The sequence below is a fragment of the Xiphias gladius genome, chromosome 11, assembly GCF_016859285.1.
Source record: "Xiphias gladius isolate SHS-SW01 ecotype Sanya breed wild chromosome 11, ASM1685928v1, whole genome shotgun sequence".
In the NCBI taxonomy this organism is placed as follows: Eukaryota; Metazoa; Chordata; class Actinopteri; order Istiophoriformes; family Xiphiidae; genus Xiphias; species Xiphias gladius.
In genome coordinates, this window is record NC_053410.1 from 27966980 (window position 1) to 27991354 (window position 24375).

Genomic DNA, 24375 nt, shown 5'->3' on the forward strand with positions numbered 1-24375 from the left:
GAGCTAAAGTGCCTTCCTCCACTTTACCTGAGGAGACTGATGGTAGACAGTTTAATGTAAATATCTTAGGAATAATTTAATAAATAGCTACATTCATAAAAAAATTATCTGTTATTAATTATTATTAATTATTATTATAATTTCAAAGTGTTACTGGTGGCATATTCAGATTGCTTGCTTTATTTAACCAACAGTCCAAACCCAAGAATATACAGTTGGAACCAGTGACTTTTTGGCATTTTCTGCTTTAAAAAATGTTTGAAATGTTTAATCGATTATCAAAATAGTTGCCAATTAATTTTCTGTTGATTGACTAATCATGTTAATTAGCTAATTGTTGCATCTCTACTGTGCAGTACTCCTCATGACTACACAACATGTAATATTGAGTGCCTCTTGTGCAAATTACAGTCACAACAGACTACTTGCATAGAGATGGAGAATGGTAGGGTTTTGGTTAGGAAAGGTACGACAACCTTAACTGATTTAGCATTGCTTAACATAACATTGTCAGACTTAAAAAAACACTATCAAAATCGGTGCAGAACCAGAGATATAGTCTTTTGTATTCTGTGCATTCTTCTTCCTTGTCAAAACCTGGCACCGACGTTACCTACCATGCAATTTGACCAGAAATTCGGAGTGTGTGACACTAGTAGCGGTCAATGGTACCTTGAGCCTCTAGGCTCAGGCAGAGATGAAGAGTGGGCTACAGAAGACTGGTACACTCACCTATTCCTAAATCCACACCCCCAGGTTGTTAAGCTTAATAACTTGACCAAAAAGTAGAACTCAGACACAGAGGCATTTCAACATTTCAATAAAATGCAGTTTAGCGTAGAAAAGTTAGTGAAGCATGTCAAGTTTGGAGGAGCAGGGCAGGCAGAGGATCAGGAAGAAAAGTCAGGATATACTATGGAGTGAAGCACGCAGAAGTCTGGTTCTTCGGCTGGCACAGCAGACAAACAAGGAACTGAGTTAGGTGGGCAAACAGGGAAGTCAGGGAATGGTGAACCTGTGACAAATGCAGACATAGGATTAGCCAGAATCAAACAACACAGGAAAAAACACAAACAAATTGGAGATTTAGCTGTAGCATTTGTACCACAGCGCCCCCCCCCTCTAGGTGGTAGCCTCTAGGTGACCAAACAGGTTTCTCAGGATGAGAAACCCTGATGAGCCGGGCATCCAGGATGATGAGGAATGCAAGATCTCTCCTTTCTGGCCGTATATTTCCCAATCAAGAAGGTATTGTAAACTTCTGCCATAGTGGTGCATGTCATGGAGCCATCAGAAAGAAAAGGCAGGATGATCATCGATGAGATGGGCTGGAGGTGGTAGGTCAGAAGGAGGGCAAAGAGGGCTGGAAGAAACTGGTTTCAACTGAGAAACATTGAATGTGGGATAGATTCTCATAGTATTGGGTAGCTCAAAATCTGACGGCTGATGGGTTCACAACCCTTTCAACATCAAACAATCCAATCAATGTGCACTCTATGATGACAGAGCAAAAACAGAATTTTACAAATTTTTGCAAATTTATTAAAAAAATGAAATATCAAATTGACACAAGTATTCTGACCCTTGGCTATGACTCTTGAAATTAGGGCGGGTGCCTCCTATTTCTCTTGATCATCTCTGTGATGTTTCTACACTTTGACTGGAGTCCACCTGTGGTAAATTCAGTTGATTGGACATGATTTGGAAAGGCACACAACTGTCTTTATAAGGTCTCACAGCTCTCAATGCATATCAGAGAAAAAACCAAGACATGAGGTTGAAGGAACTGACTGCAGAGCACAGTGGCCTCCATAATTCTTCAATGAAGGAAGTGTGGAAATCCAGGACTCTTCCTAGAGCTGGACACCCGGCAGAAGAATCTGGAGAGAAGGGCCTTGGAAACAGAGGGGACAAAGAACCCGATGGTCACTCTGGCTGAGCTTCAGAGATCCTGTGTGGAGATGGGAGAAACTTAATGGGGTAGATTGATGAGGGATTTTTGAAAAAAAAAAAAAAATTAGCATAAGGCTTGCAACATGGCAAAATGTGAAAATGTCGAGACAAATGGAGACTAAAAACATGGTAAACCAGAAGGTCAGTAGTCTCTCGGGCCGATGGGAGTTTGGGGAAAGCCACAAAGTGAACTGCCTTGGAGACACAGTCAACTATGGTGAGAATCACTGTGTTATCCTGAGAGGGTGGTAGTCCAGTGACAAAGTCAAGAGCTATGTGTGACCAGGGGTGACTTGGAACAGGAAGTGGACATAACAAACCAGCAGGTGGGCAATGAGAGGCATTTCCTTGAACACAGACGGTGCAGGCTGAGACATAGTCATGGGTATCAGACTCCATGGTGGGCCACTAGAAGTGCCTCTTGAGACGATTCAGGGTGTAGTTAATTCTCAGATGACCGGCAAAGCAGGAAGTTTAGGACCTGGGAACGAGTAGATTAAGGAAGAAATAGAAAGCGAGGACTGTTGCCCGGGACAGGTTGAGTCTTTTAAGCCTCTCTCACCATTGATTCGGTTTCTTAGGATACTGCTGCTACCACACAGGTCGAGGGAATGATGGTGTCTGGACTGGATGGAGACTCTTCAGATACATGCTACCTGCATTGGGCTTGACATTTTTGGAACTTGGTCAGTAAGTAAAGTGAAGTTAAACCAGCTGAAAAACAACAATGGGCTTAGCTTGAGTTCAAACATTTGGCAGACTGGATATAGGCTAAGTTATTGTGATCTGTCCATACTACAAAAGCTGCTCTGTTTCCTCCAGCCATTGTTGGCACTCGTCTAACGTCAGTGTTAGGGCTAACAATTGAATGAAAAAAGGCACAGGGATGAAGCTTTGATCTGAACTGATCTGGACTACTCTCAATGCTGTGAGAGAACTGCTTCAACCCCAGTGTCAGATGTGTCTACCTCCACAAGGAGTTAATGTGAGGTATCCAGCTGGACCAGGATAGGAGCAGAGGAGATGAGACTCTTGAGTTAGGAAAAAACCAGATCTGCCTTGGGGGTCCAGGTGAATGGTCTGCAGTAGAAGTTGGCGAAGCCCAGAAACCTTTGGAGCTCTTTGCAGGTGGAGGATCGAGGCCATTCAGCTACTGCCTTGATCTTCTCAGGGTCTGTCCTGCCTGCTCTCAATGATGTACCCCAGGAATTCGCACTCCTCTGCCTTCACAAACACCTTGTTTTCACAGAGCCTCCGGAGAACCTTGTTGACATGGGAGATGTGTTCAGACATATCTTTTGAGAAGATGAGAATATCATCAAAATAAACAAAAACAAAACGGTTGAGGAAACACATCATTTATTAAGGTTTGGAAGACAGCAGGAGTGTTGCTTAGTCCAAAAGGCACGGTGTTGCCTTTAAGGGAGTTAAAAGCAGAGTTGATTAGTGGCAGGTATTTGTTCTTAATAGTGATGTTATTAAGACCTTATCTTTCTTGCTACAAAAAAAAAATAAAAAATGCTGCACCCAGAGGAGGCTAGGGGGGCAGATAAATGCCTTTGGCCAGAGAATCATTAATGTAGCTTTACATAGCCTCTCTTTTGGGGTGAGACAGGTTGTAAAGTCTACTTGAGGGTAGAGGAGCACCAGGAAGCAGATCAATTGCACAGTCATAGGGCCAAATCCTTCCTTAAGACTTCACCCATGTCATGAAATTCAACAGTGATGGTAGACAGATCTGGAGGGATCTGGACTGGATGGAGCAACAATGCCCTCTGTTGGAGACAAAGCAGACTGCAGATAAGTAGAGTGACAAAATGGACTCAAACCAGTTATTCTCCCAGTAGACCAATCAATGTGAGAGCTATGTTGTTTTTAATAATGGATGGCCTAGCACCAGTGGCAGTTTAGGGGCAGAGACAACTGAAAGGTTACCAGGGTAATGGGAGCAGAGCAATGAGTTACAAATCCAAAAATCTTCCATCAACTGCATTAGCTGTTAGAGGGGACTTTAATGGTTCAAAGGAAATAGCGGACTAAACCCCCCAATCCAAATCCAAAAAATTAAATACTGCCCCTGAATCTACTAAAGTTAAGAGAGACAAAGTAGGTTTACAACAGAGGGTGACTTGAGTCTGCTGTCTAGGTTTTAACGGAGGTGAAGAAACAGATTAACTCACTAGTACTCCCACTGCTACTGGTGAGCCTCGTCTTTTGGCCAGGACATGTAGCAAAGAAATGTCCAGACTGACCGTAGTATAAGCACTCACCTGCCCTCATTCTGTCAAGCTTCTCTACAGGAGACAAGCAAGCCCAATCCAACTGCATGGGCTCCTCCAACAATAACACTGATTTTTCTTAAATTTTCAAACTTGTAATTTTCAGACCCAACTGATGCTGACACAATTGACACCACTTGAGGACATTTATCAGACTTACTAGTACTCCCCAAAACCATGGGGAGACAAACAACATAACAAACATACCTTGATGTGTAAAATCAGTGTCATGCCTCTTTAATTCATGATATGTTTTGAAATTGAAGAACTTTGAACTTTACAGACCATTCCAATTTAGCTCCAATAGTTGGACCAATAGCCACTAGGTAGCAGCCCCCCTGGTATGAAAATCTTTTTATATTTGTGTGTATACATACACATGCATACACACATATGTAAGTCATGTAAAATAGTCTGAGAACTGATACTGACATGTAAATGTATCATGAAAGAAGCTCTACAGTAAACCAGTTTCAATCTGAAGTGAGAGGCTGGTGCTTGCAAATAGTTGAAAAGCTAGCGATTCCACAAGAATGGATTTTTAAATTTTGAACTGCTTTATGGATCAGTTGTATGACATAAATACCAACAGATGTGAATATTTCAGAAAAGTTCAAGTGACACTCTGACACAATAACTGGTGATAAAACCTGTCCTACTGAAAGAGAAAAGTCACAGTTGATAGTGAAATAATGGCTAAATTAAACCTGAAAACAAAAAAACATGTTTATCATATTATTGTTTAATCATTCATTAAATGTTTGAATCAAATCACTAACATGTTTGCCCCCATCTCTTTATGTTATTCTCTACATTGTCCTCTCATTAGCTATCCCTCTGATAGATTGTCCTCAGGGTTACAAGAGAATCAACAGCTCTCATTGCCAAGGTAAGAGGTTTTGCTTTTGTTTTTAGCCATGTTAGTGGATTAGCTTTAGGGATGGCAATGTTGGTCTGTCAGTCCATCCACCACTTTTGGCGGACTGAAATATCTCAAAAAATATTTGGTACATTGCAGTGAAATTTGATACAGGAGATTACCTGGAGTTTTCTCTTATTTTGTGAAATATCTCAACATCTACCTGTTGGATTGGCCCAAAATTTGGTGGGGATATTCATGGTCCCCAGATGATGAATCCAACTGACTTTGGTGATCCCCTGAATTTTCCTCTAGCACCACCATGAAGTTGATGTTTGTGGTTTTGAGTGAAATGTCTAAACTACTATTAGATGGATTGTCATTTAATTTGGTTTAGACAGTCATGAACCCCTCAGGATGAAAAGTAATTACTTGTTATCCCTTCACTTTTCATGTAGCACCATCTTCTGGTCAAATTTTCAATTTGTACCAGTACTTTGGTTTATGGCCCAATTCCTGCGAAACTACTGCTCATCAGCCTCAGCCATACTCTGTGTCTATCACGGATGTGTATGCCTAGTATGCTTACATCAGTATAAAACTCAAAGCACCATGGTGACTAAGAGCAGCCTCACAGATCTGCTAGCAAGGCTGTATATTTGTTTTGTACTTAAAGAGGGTGCATTTTGGCAACTAATGTAGACAAAAGGGTATCTTTTTTGCATTTGCCACTATTGGCAAACAGTACTGATGTATCATTGTCAAATATCTAAGTTTCTAAGGACAGTATGCCCTCTTTCCTGAAGCATAATGACTACGCACGTGGATTGCTTAAGGAATACAAAGCAAATATCATAGGACACTTGCAGCCATTCCAGAGATTTCTAGATTTAATAACACTGGACTGAAGCTGTGAACTCCAACAACAAGCCAATAGCCATAGTTCAGTCAATTCATGAACTCATGAGACAACTTTCAGAGCTCTTAGCTACCGCATGTGTCTTGGGTGTAAGTACAACCAAGAAGTACAGTATTACAGATGGATTACAATGTGTTTGACAAATTGGCTGTTACTAAACAGCTTCATCTGCATTACAGCCCCCTTTAGGCTGGAATAGGACCTTAACTCAGTTTGCATCTAGCCTGGGAAAACCAAGATAAATGCAGTCAGATTTTTGATTTTACTTACAGAAAAGCATTTACAGTATGTGACATGTGACATGTGAGTACTCACAGTATGTGAGTGTAGACCAAAGTGCATTTAATTGCATCTGGATTTTAATTAGAAATAAGACTATTGAAATGAGAAGAGGAAAATGGGTCTAAAACATCTGTGCCAAAAATTGCAGATGCTTTAGTTACTTTAAAATGATTTAATGTCAAGGAGAACAGTAACGTGGCCCTGTGCCATGTTATCCACAGTGGTTGCCAGCACTGTGGCTGGAAGCAGAAGGGCCTGGTGCCATTCAGGCGGCTGTCAGACTAGACTGTGTGTGTGTGTGTGCGTGTGTGTGCGCGTGTGTGCGCGTGTGTGCGTGTGTGCGTGTGTGTGTGTGTGTGTGTGTGTGTGTGTGTGTGTGTGTGTGTGTGTGTGTGTGTGTGTGTGTGTGTGTGTGTGTGTGTGTGTGTGTGTGTGTGTAGCCCTAAACTTGACTATCCTGTAGGAGGAGCTGGGACTCACTATAATCTACCACATCCTTTTCTTTGTATTTATTATTATTATCATTTTATTATCTTTTTTTTCCATCAGCCTCCTCCTTTCTTTTACTGTCGGATATGTATTCTGTTTGGCATGGACTTCTCTGCATGTCTGTTTTTAAAGTCCATTTAGAACTTTTTATTTTTTTTACTTGACTTGAATTGAATTTTATTTAAGTGTCATGCCAGATTAAACCTTTACATTAAATATTAACAATACACCAATCTCTTTCCTACAATGAATAAATCACAAACATCATTGTCATCATAATGACATCATCATCACCAACTCATTAGTTATACAAAGTTCTCTGAGCTCCCATGCACCTTTTAAATAGGATGACAATTTAAATGCTCCTTTTTCAAACAACAATTTTAGTTGTCATCAATCATTCATATCTATCATCTCAGTCATATCATTTGTCTCATTAAACAAAAATGACGACGATCTCAGTAGAAAGGACAATAAAAAATAAAATGGTACTCATTTTCAATATCTCATTTTCAATGCCAACCAACCTGTTTACATATGAAGAAACATCTTTTTTTTTCTTCAGTAAATTAAAACAAATCATAATATTCAGTAAAATAATCATAATTAGTATCACAGTAAGTATGTTACTTTGGCATACTCCAAATCTCATTTGCCCAGTGTTATTTACAGTTATTAAACAACTTCTCCCTCAACTTCTCCCTCTGAGACAATATCAGTTTTCTGAAACCGAATGAACTCACCTTCAAACATACATCACATATTATACATATGTATTATCTCAGGGAAATTTTGTTGTATATCCCATTTAAATATTTGTTTGGCTTGCCTGTTATCAGCCCCATGAATTAACCTATTCCATAGCCTGGCAGTACCAATCGATTCGCCATCGAACTTTACAGGGTTCCCACCCCATGTCCCTTGTTATTGCTAGAGTTACATCTAACCTCTGAACGCACAGAAAATGCCTAATGGCACATTTATGAACAGCTTCAATCCTTAAGTACCTCTCACTGCCCCAAACCCCAGTTGCATAGTCAAGAACTGGACAAATGCAAGCATGTAAGAGTTTGATATATGTAAGGAAACAAACATGTCTAATTGATTTAATTTTGCCAGTAACTCCCACTAGTGTCCTTCCTGCAGACTCTTAAGTGTGCTGTTGTGCCATACGCAAAATCCATATGCTCATCAAAAGAAAAAAAAGTATGAAATGTATTATTTCATTTTTAATTTATGGACAACCTCCATTTTTTATACCACTCATAAATATAAGACAACATTTTCTGCATACCATGCTGATTCTCAGCCAGGACAATATCGGCAGTAGGGATGTGAGCAATTCTAGCCCCGGCAGATGGCAGGCCCTCTCTCCCTGCACTAATGTCCAGATGTTGTAAGCAAGCAAGGTGGAGAGTGGGAAACATGACATATTGTAAAACAGGCACAGTTTGGTAGTATTTTGATGTAGAAAATGAAACTAAGGTTGTATGTAGGCTGGTCAGAATAAACTGGCATATGACCACTCGATTGGAGCAATGTGTAACCACATTTAGTACAGGTATGTGGACGTTAGGAAATTAGGCTGCTGGTGCTACGACTGCTAACATTGGCCACACTTGGCAAATCAACATAACATCATTTACCTGCAGATTTGTGATCCCTCTTGGTCTGAAAAGATAAAGGAGCTCATCGAGGCAATGACTTGGCTTCCACAAGAGATGCTTCCATTTAGCTTTGCTGAACTCAAAGGCTTCCAAATAATAGTGGAATATATTGAGCCTTAATATACGGTGCCGCGGCGCAAAATGATCATATCCAGATTGGAGCACAGCCATCAAAAAATGATGGCGGAGATTAAACTGAACATGGAGAAGGCAGAATAAGTGGCCATAATTTGTAGGATAATGTGAACATAATGTTCATAATGCACAGCACAAAGTACCACACCTTTCAGCAGCATTTAAAATATGATGTGATTATTGAAGAATGTAACTAATGGTTTCAAATGGCTCTCAAATGGATGCAATATATATTTGGATAATGTTTAATCTTATTGACTAAAGAAGAAGAAGAGGACACAACAAAATGATGTAATTAAAAGAGCTCCAGTTAAACTCTAAACAATGGAAAAACAAGTGGAAAACATGATGGATATATTACATTTCTGCTTTTGTGTCATGTATAGGTGCAACAGGGTTATCAATTTTTTGAGAAATTATTAATAATTACATTAAGTAATAGGATATAATCTGCAATAAATCCATTTTGGGGCACGACCCTTAAATTCACTGATTCAATCTAACCAATTATCAGTCTCACAGATAATTATCCATAAATGTTGGAATTTTAATTAATAATAAAATGATCAAAATAAATGGAAAATCCACTGGAATTATTAGTGCTTAAATTCAGTTATAATTATATTACAACTAGGACCAACTAGGATCAACAAACACTACTGACATAACAGTACAATGAAGGCAATACTTTACTTTGCAGAGTTTGGGTTCAATGAATCTTGCAGCAAAAACAGGCAGGACAACAGTCTATTCCAAGAAATCATTATTTAAATAATTACCACTAATGTCAAACTAATACTATTACAATCAATAGTGAACAGCAGTGTAATAATCAAGGCACAAATGGTGATGTGAGGGAGTGTTATTAAGTTATGTGCAAGCATGCATTTGTGAGAGCGTGGACCCACAGTGACCTTATCACCTTTTTATAATAATCTATTCAGACATGCTCAGAACTTTCCAGATGAACTTCTCACACTATAATAAAGGAGTCAAAAGTAACATACACCTGTGGAGGGGGGTGTCTGCGACACACACAGGTGAGAGGTGTGTATGTAAGTGTAGTGTGCAAATGTCTATACCAAGTGGCAGCCAGAGTCTGGGTGTGCAGCAGAAAGCTTGCGTTTGGCTGAGGGAAACAAAGAATCTCCGACTTGGGCTAGTCCCAACTAGGCCTTTAACCCAACAATCTCTAACCAAACCGTAACTAGCGCTGAAGTCCCAACTGTTGCGGTGTGTATGTGATAAGATTAAGAAAAAGGTAGTTAGAAGTAAAGAGAGAGAGAGGGCATGCCAAACACAGATAGCAAACAAAAGAAAGGTAACAAGCAGCCAAAGACCAAATTCTATGTGAATCAAAGTGTCTACAACTAGATCAGAAAGGAATTCAAATAACAGCACTTCTCACATTATCTTAAAAACACACTAAGACTAACTCTGCCCAGATGCCAGCCTTGAGATTGCTCATGTGTGGCAACCGATGGTGCGTCTTTGTTGTCTGGTAAACAACGTGTGGCGTAGGTCCAGGGAATAGGTTCTTTTACTCCAAAGCTCATCGGCTGATGATCCTCGGCAGTCCGTTGGTTGTCCAATGATCTTTAAGGAGTTTAACTTACACTTTTGTCGATGTTTTCAGAAAGGAAAAGGGATCTGGTCACCTTCTCTTTCTGTGAAAACTGCGTGGGCTGCATTATAATTAAACAATTCAAACTGAAAGTATCAGCTGCTCGAGGGAAAGTACATTAATCCTTGGCCAGAGTTCCGGTTCAAACAACTTGCTATTCTTCTTCCTGCACAGTAATGGTATCTCTTGATGCATGTGGAATCCACTGCTAAAGAGAAAGGATTCAGATTTTGTCACAGTTTTAAGGGCGACATTGCGTCACTGCTTGCAGTAATACTGTATCCATTACTGTTACGGTGAAAGGTTAGAAGATGGGTGGAGATTATTTTTAAGGTTGAGCAGGCAATTATGTGTATTGTAGGCTACAGGCAGGGCAGCCCTTATATGTGTGTCATAATTTATTCACTAGGTCCATTTCCACTGCAGTTTGTTGCATTTTGCTTTTATAGATAAACCAACTTTTCCACCTCAGCCAAGCTTTAAAACTTTTTTGTGATATTCTGATTTTTCAAATTTCCAGCATTTCCACTCATGTTTTTTTAAGTGCAATTTAAAAATGCACATTAAAAAATGATGGATGAAATATAGATGGCATTTTCTGATAATATGTACAAAGCACGTAACAGCGAGATTGGACAGGTGAAGCTAAAAAAAAACTAAAAAAACTGTCTGGGTAGTACCTTTGCCAGCCAAATCAGCTATTGGTATCATGAATCTCTTCACAATTTATAAGAAATTTATTTGACATCTCTTAAATTTCAAGTCACCACTTAGATATATTCACCACTGTTAACTTCAGAGTCCTGATGGAAATCTGATACAGGGTCCATCATCTTAAAAAATAAGAAAACATCTCTCTTACGCAATAAGTAAATATAGTATTTCGTTTGAGTTGCCCAATTAGTGTATGCATGAAAAATATGGGCTAACCTTAACTGAAATTGGTTATTCATTATACCTATATCATTTCTTTGTCCTAAAATTGCAAAAGTTTCATCCAGGGGGAAATCAACAAATACTGAATAATTAAGATTATTGCTTTACTTCACAATTTCAAACCCCCTATAACACTCCTATAATGTTCCTGTAGGGACTCATTGCAACTCTTCAGCTGAACCCTACCAGATGTTTCTTAAGTCCCTACAGGAACATAAGAAACATCTGGTAGGGTTCAGCTGAAGAGTTGCAATGAGCTGATACAGTATGTCCAAGCACAGGTAGTACTGGAGAAATGATTTGTTGTTAGATCTAGGACAAGGGTTTTCAAAGTCTGACACCGTGGGCCACCCCTCAAACAAAACTGAGACAATGTGTCCCCAAAACACACCGTCTATTCTCCTGATAATTTGCGGGGTTTGGGGGATATAAACAGAAAGTATAATGTTGCCATGGAGTCAGTCAGTCAGCTATAGGCTACAACTTGAGGCTTGTTTTTTTTTAGGCATTAAAAGTATGTTGAATAAGCTATTAGCAGATCCAGTTTCCAGTTTCCATTGTAAGAGATATCTACCACTGGATTGCCTTGATACTGAAGAAAACTTAAAAACACCATTATTCTCAGGCAAGTTCTGGAGTTTATTCATGATAGACACTATAGATAATGATATCGTCAGAAAGTTTAAGTCACAATGTTTATCATGGCTGTGTGTTCAAGCTTGAATGAGTGATGACTTCGAGTCGAATGACTGCAATTTTTTATTGAAATAGCTGTAAAAGGTTGCTAAGGGTTTTAACATACCTTAACTTTAGGTTGTTTGTAAAACACCGACACCCATCTCTTTCTTTGCCTTGTGCCCTTCCCTGCACTGACCTAGGTGTTGGTTTCTGTTCATTTAGGTTAGCAAAATAGATGCAGACTGAAACTAAACCAAAATACTTCAGGGGTGATTAATTCATTGTCCATCATGATTTCAGCAAAATAGTTCCTGGCCATGTGCAGCAATTGTCAACTTTCATGTGTTCGTGTTACTGCTATTAGTAATTGTAATGTAATTAATGAATTTAAAATTGCAATCCCTTACACTACTTGAAACAACTAAGCTGCACTTAGTGTTTGTGTACTTCAGCAAAAACTACATTATTTTTCATGTACCCCCCTTTGGTCACCTTTATACTCTACACTGTCAAAGCAAGGGTTGACCTACCATGGTCAGTCCACTGCATTTAATGTTGGTTGTTTTGTAAAAAAAAAAAAAAAAGGGTAAGAGCAGAATGAGAGATAACTGGCTGTCCACAGAGCAGTTGACGTGACGTACTGTCTGACACACATCCCATTCTCTCATCTTGTGTGCCCAGTTTTTCCTGTCCTATGCTGTAATCTGACTAAAGCTTGTGTGGTAATAAAATATTCTTGGATTTAGTGAAATGATAAGACAGAGAACCACACTACTAAAAGACCGCCCAAGTAGGCTATTAACAGCGTATCAAAACATCCTGGGAAAAAGGTTTGTGTACCCTTTCACCTATAAACTGGATCTCACAGTGGTTTACAGACATGAGTCACAGTCTCTGATATGGGCCAAGTGTGTTCTCACTGAAGAAATTTGACTTTTTAAAACTTGACACATTTCACAGTTGAGTTTCAAGACATCAACACTGAGCTAGAATAGGAAAATAAAGCAATTCTGCAACATTTGTCATTGTCGCAGTATGGCTCTATGGATGGCAATGACAGTCTATCAGCTGGTCCACCGTGTTTGTTAAGACTGATATATCTCATATATTGGATGGATTACCATCAAATTTTGAACAAACATTCATGGTTTGCATACAATGAATCCTAATGATTTTGATGATCTTCTGTCTTTTCTTCTAGTGCAATCATGAGGTTGACACTTTTGGCTTTAACTGAAATATCTTGAAAACTATAAAATGGATTGCCATGAAATTGGGTAGAGATATCCATGGTGCCCAGACTATGAATCTGAATGGTATTGGTGACCTCCTGACTTTTCCTCTAGTGTCACTATGACATTGGCATGCGTTTTTAAGTGAAATGTCTCAACTATTGGATAGATTGGAATGGCATTTGGTACATTCATGTACCCCTCAGGATGAATTGTAATTACCCTTGTTATCCTTTAACTTTTCATCTAGTGCCATCATCGGGTCAAAATTTGTCCTCTGTCATGTTCAGGAAACCAGTTTGAGACAAGTTTTGCTTTATGACATAATGCATTTTCATGCTGGAAGTAGCCATTAGAAGATGGGTAAATTGTGGCGATAAAGGGATGTACATTGTCAGTAACAATACTCAGATAAAATGTGGTATTCAAGCAATTATTGATTGGTATTAACACAGTTTTAAGAGTGGATATCTGAGTTACTGTAGCCTTTCTGTCAGCTGCAACCAGTCTGGTCATTCTCCTCTGACCTCTCTCGTCAACGACCTCTCTCAATCAGGTATTTCCATCCGCAGAACTGCCACTTACTGGTTTTAAGACATAAATCTTTAAACTCTCAATCACTCATATATAGTTGCTTTTAAAATAGTGCATTTATTAGGGACCATTTTCTGTGGCGAATTAATCCACATTTGGTGCCCTAGTGAGTATTTAGGGCCTCAGGACGGTGTACTTGTGATTGAGTCAAAATAAACTAAAGTGTGTTTATTCATGGTAAGGAAGGAACACGTCACCCAGTGCAACAGTGTGGCGCACTAAAGTGTTTTTTGACAACAAAAATGCTGAGGAATAAGATATATCACGCTTTGGATATACACAAAATACTTGTTAGTAGGATACCTCAATTGTTTTGATCTTTTCCTGGGATTTGATGACAATAAGAAAATGTATTAAATATCGTGACTTATCAGTGATTTATACAGTACTTGTATAAAATATGAATGCTCTACCTGAAGCAACTTGTCACTTAACAAATTCAAAATAAAAAAAGGTTTTAATTTACAACCCCTGATATACTGTTTATTATTAGGACATTCAATTAACATACACTATATGTTAATTTAATTGTTAGGATCCACATAGGTTACATGGGTGCTGCAAACCACTGAAGTTGGCTTCTCTGTTTGCTCCCTTGTTTAACTCAGATGCTTTGCCTCTTCTGTCTTTATTTCTTGAGCTAATGTTGATAAATGATGTCTGAGTCTAAAGTTAGCCCTTAAACTACCAATAACTTACTTGCTTCCTCTGAGGGTAGTAGACAAGTAGACAAGGAGTCCTAAAAGGCTCAGATTTTAGGCATTTTGGGGACTTCACATCTATACTGGCTTAGAAGTTAAACTTTTGTCTTCCAAATCCAGGAAAGATAAGACTTTATTTCACTAGTGTATTTGGAGGGACCTTTGAAATGGACATCCTTGTTGAGTAATTGTAATGTGTTCAGTCTTGAAAGTTGGACTTTGAAGGAGAGGAGCCCTAATTCAGTCTCTCTGAGGTCTATTGCCAACACAGTGGAATAGTAGCACAGTCTGTCTGCTCTGCAGTAGCTCAATTGATGTACTCTTCTCAGTAAGAAGAGCGGGTCGTCCACCAACCAGAACGTTGGTAGTTGGATCCCCGGCTCCTCCAGTCTGCATGTTGAAGTGTCCTTGGGCAAGATACTGAACCACAAATTGCCTCTGATGTATCATTGGTGTGTAAATGTGTAAATAGAAAAGCGCTGTTTGTATAGAAAAAGCACTGTATGAATGTGTGTGTGAATGGGTTAATGTGGCAGTAGTGCAAAGCACTTTGAGTGGTCAATTAGACTAGAAAAGTGCTATACAAGTGCAGTCCATTTACCATTTACCATCTAGCATTACCGCTGCCACATGTCCTCTCCACTGCAGAGAAGCTGATCATTTATAAACTGGATTCACTCATTTGCTCACTAAAATACTGTTCAGTGTCTGGGTTTAACTTGAGAGGAGAAGCTAAAATGTCATATAATGTAGTGATATTTCTTAAACATATAGAGGAAAATTTTGATGGTTGCCTGCTGACATTAATATAGGAACTTACTCATTACTTCTGATAGCAGCATGAAAGATAGCAGACTGAGAGTGTGATAAAACACAGTGCAAAACAATTCTGGGATACATGTCTCAGATTTCTTTCTTTTTAAGTTAGTATACTATTTGAGGCAGTAGTGAAAATGTCTGTGTCCCATCTCACAATGTTAGGAGGTCTTTTGAAAAATCTCTGGATTGATCTTTTTTCTTATTTTGATGATTCACAGATTTGGATGAGTGCCAGCTACAGGGTGTGTGTCCCAATGGAAACTGTCTGAACACCGTGGGCAGCTACAGGTGCATGTGTAAACCCGGCTATTTCCCCGACCCCACACTCACCACATGCATATGTAAGATCTACAATCTAACATTTTCTATCACAGTTTCTTTCTCTCACCACTTTCTCATTCACTATCAATCAAACTCAAAAACTCCAGGAGTGCAGTGTTTGACTGAGCAGAAATCTTATATTGACAGAAATGTATGCATTACATTTGCATGCCTATCTCTGATGTGCAGATTTTGCTTCTAAAAGAAACGTTCTTATATGATTTTCGATCTTTCTAATCACATTATGACAGAAGAGATGGGAAATATAAGTTTCATGACTTCTCCCTGCCACCTGCTCCAAAATACAAGCAAGCTAGCAAGGGCTTCTAGGAATGCTGCTAAAACAAAAGTGTGTTTGATGATATGTATATGTATAAAGTGCATGGATAAAAGCATGATGTTTATTGTATAATCAGATTCCCACTCAAGCATGTAACATAGAGCAGAACATATAGCTAAATCCAACATATCTCTCAGGAGGGAGAGGAGTAGGGGAGAGAGGAAGAAATAAAGGAGAGAATCGGGAAGAACAGAGGGAAGATGTAGTTAGAAGGGCAGTGGCTCTTAGTGATCAGTCTTGAACATGATTAATCAGCTATGTTGATCGTTGTTTTCCCTACATGATGACAGGCTGTTATCATGTGTTTCCCTGGTTTTGCAGTGTACATGTGTCTGTGCACTATATGTGTGTGATAAGTGTAAAGGAGATGGGGGGTTGTCTCGTGTCTCGGTCCTCTTTATATCTCATGGTTAATGAAAGCTAAAGGTTGATTCATCACCACCACTGATTATTCCAGGGGTCCAGCAGAGGAGACTTGAAAAATCCGTTATTGTAACCGCATACTTCCAATTGCTTTGTGAACACACACACTCCAAGCAAATAGCTCACCTGTGATTGAAAAACCAAAGAATGGTTTACTTGTATCTTTAATCCCTCATACTGTTTCATTATATTAACTATGGCCTAATGTAACTGAAGAGCATTACAACAAAGTTAACACAAAACAAATCTGTACGATGGACTTGTCTGTGTTCCAACTGTCCATTCATTTTTTTGTTCTTGTCTGGGTCTAGGTCGTAGTGAAGGACTCTGTAGGTTTGGTCAAATAAATGAAAACAGCAATTATTCTACAAAATTAGATCATTATAATAGAATTATCATGATCAGTGGATTCACTGGATTAAGTAAATCCCCACAAATCTTTTGCTTTGAGTTCAACTTGGGTTAACTTTGATACTTGAATTTGTTTTGTTGACCAATAGCAATGCACCACAAAGAGACATTTTTTGGAGATAGTTATGAGACAGGAGTAGACAGTACAGAGACTTTTTTTGAATAAACTGTGTGACGGTTAGCTTTTGTGAGCCAGCTCGCAAAGCTATTGTGACTATGATTTTGGTTGACTAGCCGTAGCATGTTGGCTACTGTTTTCGCTGTTAGCTGGCCAGCTACAGTTGATCACCATCTAATCCTGCCAGTAGTCCCTATGTCACCATGTACCCAGGACAGATCTTTTTTGCGAGGACACATGGGTGAGCTGCACCATGCCACTTTCCGGTGTGACTGCACCTTAAAGCCAATTTTCCATGGACCCAATATAGCCTGCTTTAATTGCGCTGTGCTCCACGATCTTGTCAACATGGCCTCCCCCCGCTGACCCAGATTATTGTCATCCTACTTGGTATTACATCTGACTGTTCCAACCTGTGACTGTCTCCTCCCTCCAAACAAAGTTGTGTCATGCACTAAACTGATGGCTCACAACATGATTGGCTGTACTGGCAACTAGCGAGAAACCACAACTTTTACAAGTCTTGCTGTATTGAACTCTCAGTACCCCGAAGCTTGTAACTGAGTCTCCAGTTTGCTGTCATCTGCCTTTTCCTTAGGAGTGGTTCCATTGACAGGCCAGCCTGGCACAATGCTGCAGGGATAGTTTTCCTTCTGGCAGGTTTATCCTATTTCTGCAGACAAACCCTCCATTGAGAGGCCAGTGATTTGTAGTTACCTGCCTGATCGAGGCCCTCCTTGCCTATTTAGTCATTTTGGCCAGATGGCCTACTGTAAGAATCTTCTGGTTTCATCTTCTTCCTTCTTACAATAAGGGAGTTATATTTTGCTCCTGGGAACTTTAAATGTTTAAGATTTATTCATGCATTTCTCCAGGACTATGCCTTGAAAGAACTTTCTGAAGGTCTGTGAGTTTTAGGTCTATGTTGAGACATTATATAGATATTATACGAATTATGTGGACATATGCCTTTCTAAATCACAGTGGATTTTCGTCAAGAATAAAGGTACCTCAATACTGATCAAAGGAATCAAGAAGCAAAAAAGAAATACAACATTTCTGGGAATATGCTTATTTGCTTTCTTTCCAAGTGATCATGTCTGTGCATTAGTGTGGAGCTGGAAGGAGGAGGAAATTAGCCCGGCTTCGCATAAAGAAAGGCAGGGGGAAATGACTAGTCTGGCATTGTCAAAAATACTCTTACAAATACCTCTAAGGGCCTTTATCTGACAACTGGCACTAGAAGTACTGGGTGGATATATTAATTATTGTTCGTTAAGAAATAGTTCCATCACATAACTTCCCCTAAAACCACAAGGACTAGCAATGGCAGTTAGTTGGTTGGTCAGTCTGCCAGGACTACGGCCCCAGCTAGTGGCAGACAGCTGACCCTTTCCCCACATTATTGCGCGGATTTTGTAAACAAGCAAGGTGGTGAGTGGGACAGAAAACATCTCGTTAAACCAATGCAGTTTGGCAATAGTTTGATCTAGAAAATGAAAATAAGGTTGTATGTATGCTGTGTCAGAATAAACTGGCATATAACCACTCAACCGGAGCAACACGTAACCACATTCAGCACAGGTATGTGGACTTAACCTGCAAAGAAAGAAGGCTGCTGGTGCTAGCACTGCTAATGTTAGCAACACTAGGCAAAAACCAATATGACATGCAGTGTTTCCCATTAATTACCTAGACTGTGGCAGCCTGCCAGTCTAATTTGTCCCGCCACAGTTTCATAATGAACCGAGAATATTTTTACACTTCACATAATAACACAAAAGATCTCTAACCCCATAATAGCATAAAAGATCTGTAATACTACTTACTAATTTTTAATGCTCATTCTCTCCACCTACACCACCCATGTTGCACACTAAATGTAAATAAGTAATAAGTATGAAACAAAACAACAACAACAAAATTTGCAAAACATGGATACATTTGAATACTTTACATAACCACTGTATGTGTGTTTGAGTGTATACCAATTTGCTTAACTTCTTGTATAATGAATAATAATCACTGCAGCACTTAAACTGCCTATGTGGCTAAATTTGGATTGAATTAAACCTCAGAACAGGCATCGGCCAGCCTTTTAATACAGTTATTCCTGATGTTTTGAAATGTGATTATTTGTTGCAGAAATAGTAATTAATTAATTAATTAGTAAGTATTAAATTAATAATTGAAAGTATTTACTCCAGGTGATATTTCTGAAAAAAGGAAAACTTAGAAAAACAAACTAAGCCAAAACTCTGCATGCCTTAATCTGAGCCAGTGCCTATCTTTGATAGTGCATGACGTATTGGCATGAAAACAGATTTTTTTTTTTTTGTTGTTGTTTTTCCTCCAACATGCTTTGTTGTGTTTGAATGTGTTTCTGTGTTTTGTGTTAGCTTTAATTGTGTAAATGTAGTTGTTTGTGCCACATCAAAATGTGGTTGCCTGACTTCTGTCTGTAAAATATTTATTTTTCTTTACACCGTCTGGTGTTGTTTAAGAAAAAAGTTTAGACTGTGTTTAAGGGACAAGTTTGTACAGGTCAGAAGGGAAGGTTGCTTTGGTGAAGGGGACCTCTTTATTTCTCCACTCTCTGTCCTCTCTTTCCCCCATGTCTGTGTCTCCTACACTCTGGTGCACCACTTCTACACCTCCCCCCTCCTCCTCTTTGTCCACCTCCTGCACTCCTCTTCAGCCAACATGCCTGCCATCCAAGAGGAGAAGGGGGCTTGCTTCCGTTTGGTCAGCTCAGGGAGGCAGTGTTTGCACCCAGTTTCTGCCCAGCTGAGCAAACAGCTCTGCTGCTGCAGTGTGGGCAAAGCCTGGGGCCCTCGTTGTGACAAATGTCCCCCTCCAGGAACAGGTAAGGCCCCCAGCCACGTCAGACATTTATCCTTCTCAATGAGAATGAAAGGCCCAAAACTTTTTTTCTCTCACTTGTATGGAGAGAACATCATACCAAACGCCATTCAACAATCTTGCAGTTTGGCCTTACAAATCAGCACGTTTACTGTACTACTGTAGTGCATCTCATAGAGCTGAGCCACTCAATTCTGCGCAGTGGACTTTTGTCCTTCACGATTTTGTTCCTCCTTCAAGTTAACAAGCCACAAGAGTAGGGGAATTGAGTACCAATTGTCTAGTGTGTGAAATACTGTAAGAGTTTTTAGCCATGTTAGTAGCATGGCTCTGGGGATAGCAATTGTCGTTCAGTCTTCTATCTGTCATTCTGGGAACATTTACCTGCCACCAGCAGGCCTAGGTTTTTACTTATCTAGTGATATATCTCAACATCTTCTTGATGGATTGGCACACATTTTTGATGCAGACATTCCTTGCTCGATTTATCTTAATGACTGTGGTGATCCTCTGACTTTTCCTTTAGAGCCACAATGAAGTAGACATTTGTGGTTTTGATTGAAATATTTCGGTAACTATTGGATAGAAGATTGACATTTAATTTGGTACACAAATCCATGTTCCCCTTGTGATGAATTGTAATAACTTTGATGAGCCTCTGACTTTTTCTCTAACACCATATTCCGGTCAAAATATTACTTATCCAGTACTTTGGTTTATGACCAAATACTTGATAAACTAATGACATTCCCATCAGCCTCAGCTGTACTTTGTGGTTAGAGCTAATAAGGAAATGTTAGCATGCTAACATGCTAAAGTAAGATGGTGACCATGGTAAACTCATGCAGGGTGACATTTTTGGTTTTGTGCAAAATATCTCAAAAAGTATTGGATGGATTTCCTGTCAGGATCATTTTAATAACATTGGTCATCCTCTTATGTTTCATGTAGCACAATCATCAGGTCCAAAATTTAATTTTTCCAATATTTATGACTAAATACCTAAAAAAAAACTGATGACACTCTCATCAGCCTCAGCTGTACTTTTATGCTTTTAGGTTGTTTGTCCCTATCCGCATATACAACCCACAGAAGTATACCAGAGCAGGCAATCTGGATGTTTATCATCATGGTAACAATAATAAACACAATTTGGTTAAGTTTAGGAATAGAAACTACTTGGTTAAGTTTAGGCACAAACACTACTTGGTTAGGTTTAAGAAAAGATCGTGGTTTGGGTTGAAATAAGTACTTCCTTAAGGTTAAAGGACCTTCATCATCTTGGTTACAATAATGTAAACACACAGTTAAGGTTGTGAAAACGGCTGTGGTTAAAAGTAACAACGCTGGTGAAATCTGCTGAGCGTAAGTACAGCCTGACAGAGCTGCTCTTGTTGTCTGTGGCTTAAGTGAAGTACAAAGCAGCACCCCTTTAGTAGAAGCTCACCTTGCTCTCACTGCTGCCATCCACAATGTATTTTGATGAAAGATTATTGAAACAGTAGTAGGCAAATCAAAATCTGACTAAAACACTCTGGACTATGGTGACAAGGGGTCTTAATATCTGAAAATAACCTGAGGCTAAAGTGAAGTCTAAAATTTTCTCTATCAGAACACTAATGTCCCCTTGCTGGAAAGACAATCCAATTTTAAATTTAATGAGTCACAATGATTGCTTAGATTCTGCGTCAAACATCCAGTGTCACATGTTGTACATTAGTGGCTGTTTATGTTTGAGGTTGGTTTGTGAGCAGCACTGCTAGTAGAAACTCTCAATGACTGGGTGAGTACTGCACAACGAATTTAGACTTCCCCACATAAACAAAGAGGCTGTAACTGCTATTTGATACAAAAGTAACTAGAGTGGCCTGCAAGGATTTGTAAAGGCATGACAGGCAGTCTGTTACTTTGGTACATTTGTTGAAAAGCAAGGCCACATGAAATTTGGGTTTTTGTGAATGAATTTTGGTATGATGATTCAATCATATGGAAAATGTTCTGTCTTGGGATAATATTATTCTAACTAATAATGTATAAATAATCTAGAAACCATTCTCTAATAAGTTATTTTAAATTGAAAGTAAATTTGATTAAAATCATGGAGAGGCACAATTTAGAAGGGTTACCTTCAAGAATGAAGACAAAGGTTTCACTATACAGTAGGGCTTTTCTCATAATGACAGCTTACAAAGTCAATTGTTTTAAAGTCAGGTTGAAGTATCCATAAAATATTATGTGTTCCAAACCTGCTTAACGTTTAGTGTAAACTAAGTATTACGTAACAATACACTTTGAAACATGGAAGAATAAAGCCATCATTAATATAAATTTGAGCGCATTTACCAAGAGCAAGAACCCTATTAGTGACATACATTTCAGCACTATTTGTTACAATGACAATTTAATTTTCCCTTTAGGACTCTGAACTTGAATAAAAGACAAGAAATTACACACATATAAAAGAAAGAAATAACAAAAATAATGTGTCTCCCATTCTTTTATCCTGATACTTTCTGTGTGCATGGTTTTAACAGCTTGGCTAAGTAGTTGCTTTTAGATTACATCAGCAAAGCCTTTGCAGTCGCTGTTTTCACACTTTTTAGGCATCCAGTGATACTACTTTCTTTTGCTTTGTACATGAAGAGTCGGAAGGTATTTTCTGAAGAATTCCTTCCCATAATGAATCCAGTTCGGTCAGAAATGTATTAAGTGGTGAATGAAATATTCTAATCTAAGTGATATATTCTTGCATATAATTTTAATATATGTGTTAATGAGTGATTATGATCTGTAGCTAGCACATTTTGTCACCTCCTGTAACATTCTATAGAATAGTTGGGCTAAGAGAGGCCAGAAATATTTATATATTTGGCGGTCAAACCATCTGGGCCCAGTGCCTTATTGTTCTACATAATGAATACTGATTTCCGTAGTTCTTCTTGGGAGAGAGTGTAATGTAGTTTCATATGCCTTTCTGTTGTTAGTGTGTGTAGGGAGAAACTCACAGAAAACACCCAATATCTTCTGTTTTTGGGTTGTATTCTGTTGGGTAGTTTAGAGTAGAAAGAAACTGAAGAGTTGGTTTATTTCCAGTTGATCATGAGTTGTTGTACTAGCTAGGTTGTCAGTTTTAATTATAAGTGTCTTTTCTTTATTATTTTTTAAGTTGATTGGTAAGTAGAGACCCTGATTTTCCACCAAGTTCAAAATCTTGCCGTCTGAGGCATTTGAAACTTTATTTTCTGGTTTAATAAATTGTTTAGTTTTAATCTGGCAATAATTATTTTTTATGCAATAATCCTGAAGGATTCTTTTAGTAGTGTGTTGTTGAGGCTCAGACTTAAAGGAAAGTTAGCAAATGCTATCAATATTTAGCATCATTCTAACTTGTGCGTGGTCGGAGATGACAATAGAATTATGGAATTATGGAGTTATTTACCAGGAAGAACTTTATATGTGAATAGGATTTTTAGAATGGTGAGTAGTAAGATTGCTCTCTATTATTTGCGTTTTGTGTTTGCAAAACGTCATCAAGTACGATAACAGGTTGTGTTTTTGCGTGGTTGTTGCTTGAGATGATCTAAAAGAAAACAGCAGGTTTGAACTGTTCTGGATTAAGGACTACGTTAAAATCACCTCCTATGACAATAAGTGATGCAGGTAGTTTTGTTATCTCTAAATACACTGCAAGTGAGTGCAGTCCCGGAATGGGCATACAGCATGCTCTCATGCTCACACCGAATGATAGGCAAACAGAGGGGGCCAGTAAAGAAAAAAGTAAACAGAAAGAGCCGGTGAAAAGTTACATTTCTTTTTGACAGCAATACCTTGCACTTGTCCATGAGGGAGAACTTGCTCATTTATAACAAAGTGTTTTCCTTTCAGCCTTTTCCCCAGGCAACATATAAACTTTTGTTGTTTAAAATGTTCAAATATAGCGATGATCTGCTGGCGTCCATTGGGCTTCGTAGTGGTTTTGGTTGTCTCTGCAGAGGTCCTCCCAAGCTGGTGCACTTTGTTTACGATTTCCTCTGGTATCTGAAGTTCTTGTTCCAGAAAGAATTTTAGCTTTTTATCCATGTTTTCTTCATTGATTTCTGTTTTTCCATTGAAAATAAGATTATCTCTCATTAGTCTAGTTTGGAGGTCCAACAACGCTTCCTTCAACCCCTTATTTTTGGTGTTCAGACTGTGTTCCTTTTTAAGCTGGCAACATTTTTTTTTGTTTTTGTTTAATTAATCGTCCTCTGTTCTGTCATTAAGAATATTTTAAGAAATAAATGCTAAGTAACCAATTTTGTATAATCAGAATGTTTCATAAAATGTCCAAAGTTACTGAACAACAAAAAAAATGCTTTCATATATTGAAATAAAAAATGATAAATTATTTCCTCCAAAAAAAATAAATAAAAAATAAGACTCACCTGTGCTTAATTTACAGTGTTCACATGACCTTAATTAACCAATGACTGATGGTTTTACTTCATAAAGAGGGGCTGAGTGGTTCTAGTGTCTTTTTCCAAATGGCGAAGACAAGAGAGCTGTCTGAGACTTCAGAAATGCTATTTTCAAAAAACATAAGACCTCCAAAGGCCACAAGGCAGTCACCAAAGATATTGAACAGTTTTTAATGTTATTAAGAGGTTTCAGTCATAAAACTGTTAAGATGCTTCCAGGACGTGGTGCTAAGAGAAAACTCAATGAGAGAAGTCTGCGAAGTATGGTGCAGATTG

General features: G+C 38.7%; 1 protein-coding gene across 7 annotated transcripts in view; it reads left to right on the forward strand.

Annotated features, from left to right (window-relative positions):
• The window catches only part of ltbp1 (latent transforming growth factor beta binding protein 1), a 188647-nt gene that overhangs the window by 100626 nt on the left and 63646 nt on the right, over nt 1–24375 (forward strand). For 6 of the 7 annotated variants that reach the window (XM_040138966.1, XM_040138968.1, XM_040138969.1 and 3 more), the window contains 3 exons: nt 5062–5121; nt 15386–15508; nt 19479–19646. In XM_040138966.1, coding sequence (XP_039994900.1) covers nt 5062–5121; nt 15386–15508; nt 19479–19646 — 351 coding nt within the window. The remainder of the gene's footprint in view (nt 1–5061; nt 5122–15385; nt 15509–19478; nt 19647–24375) is intronic. The other variant, XM_040138970.1, reaches the window with a different exon arrangement.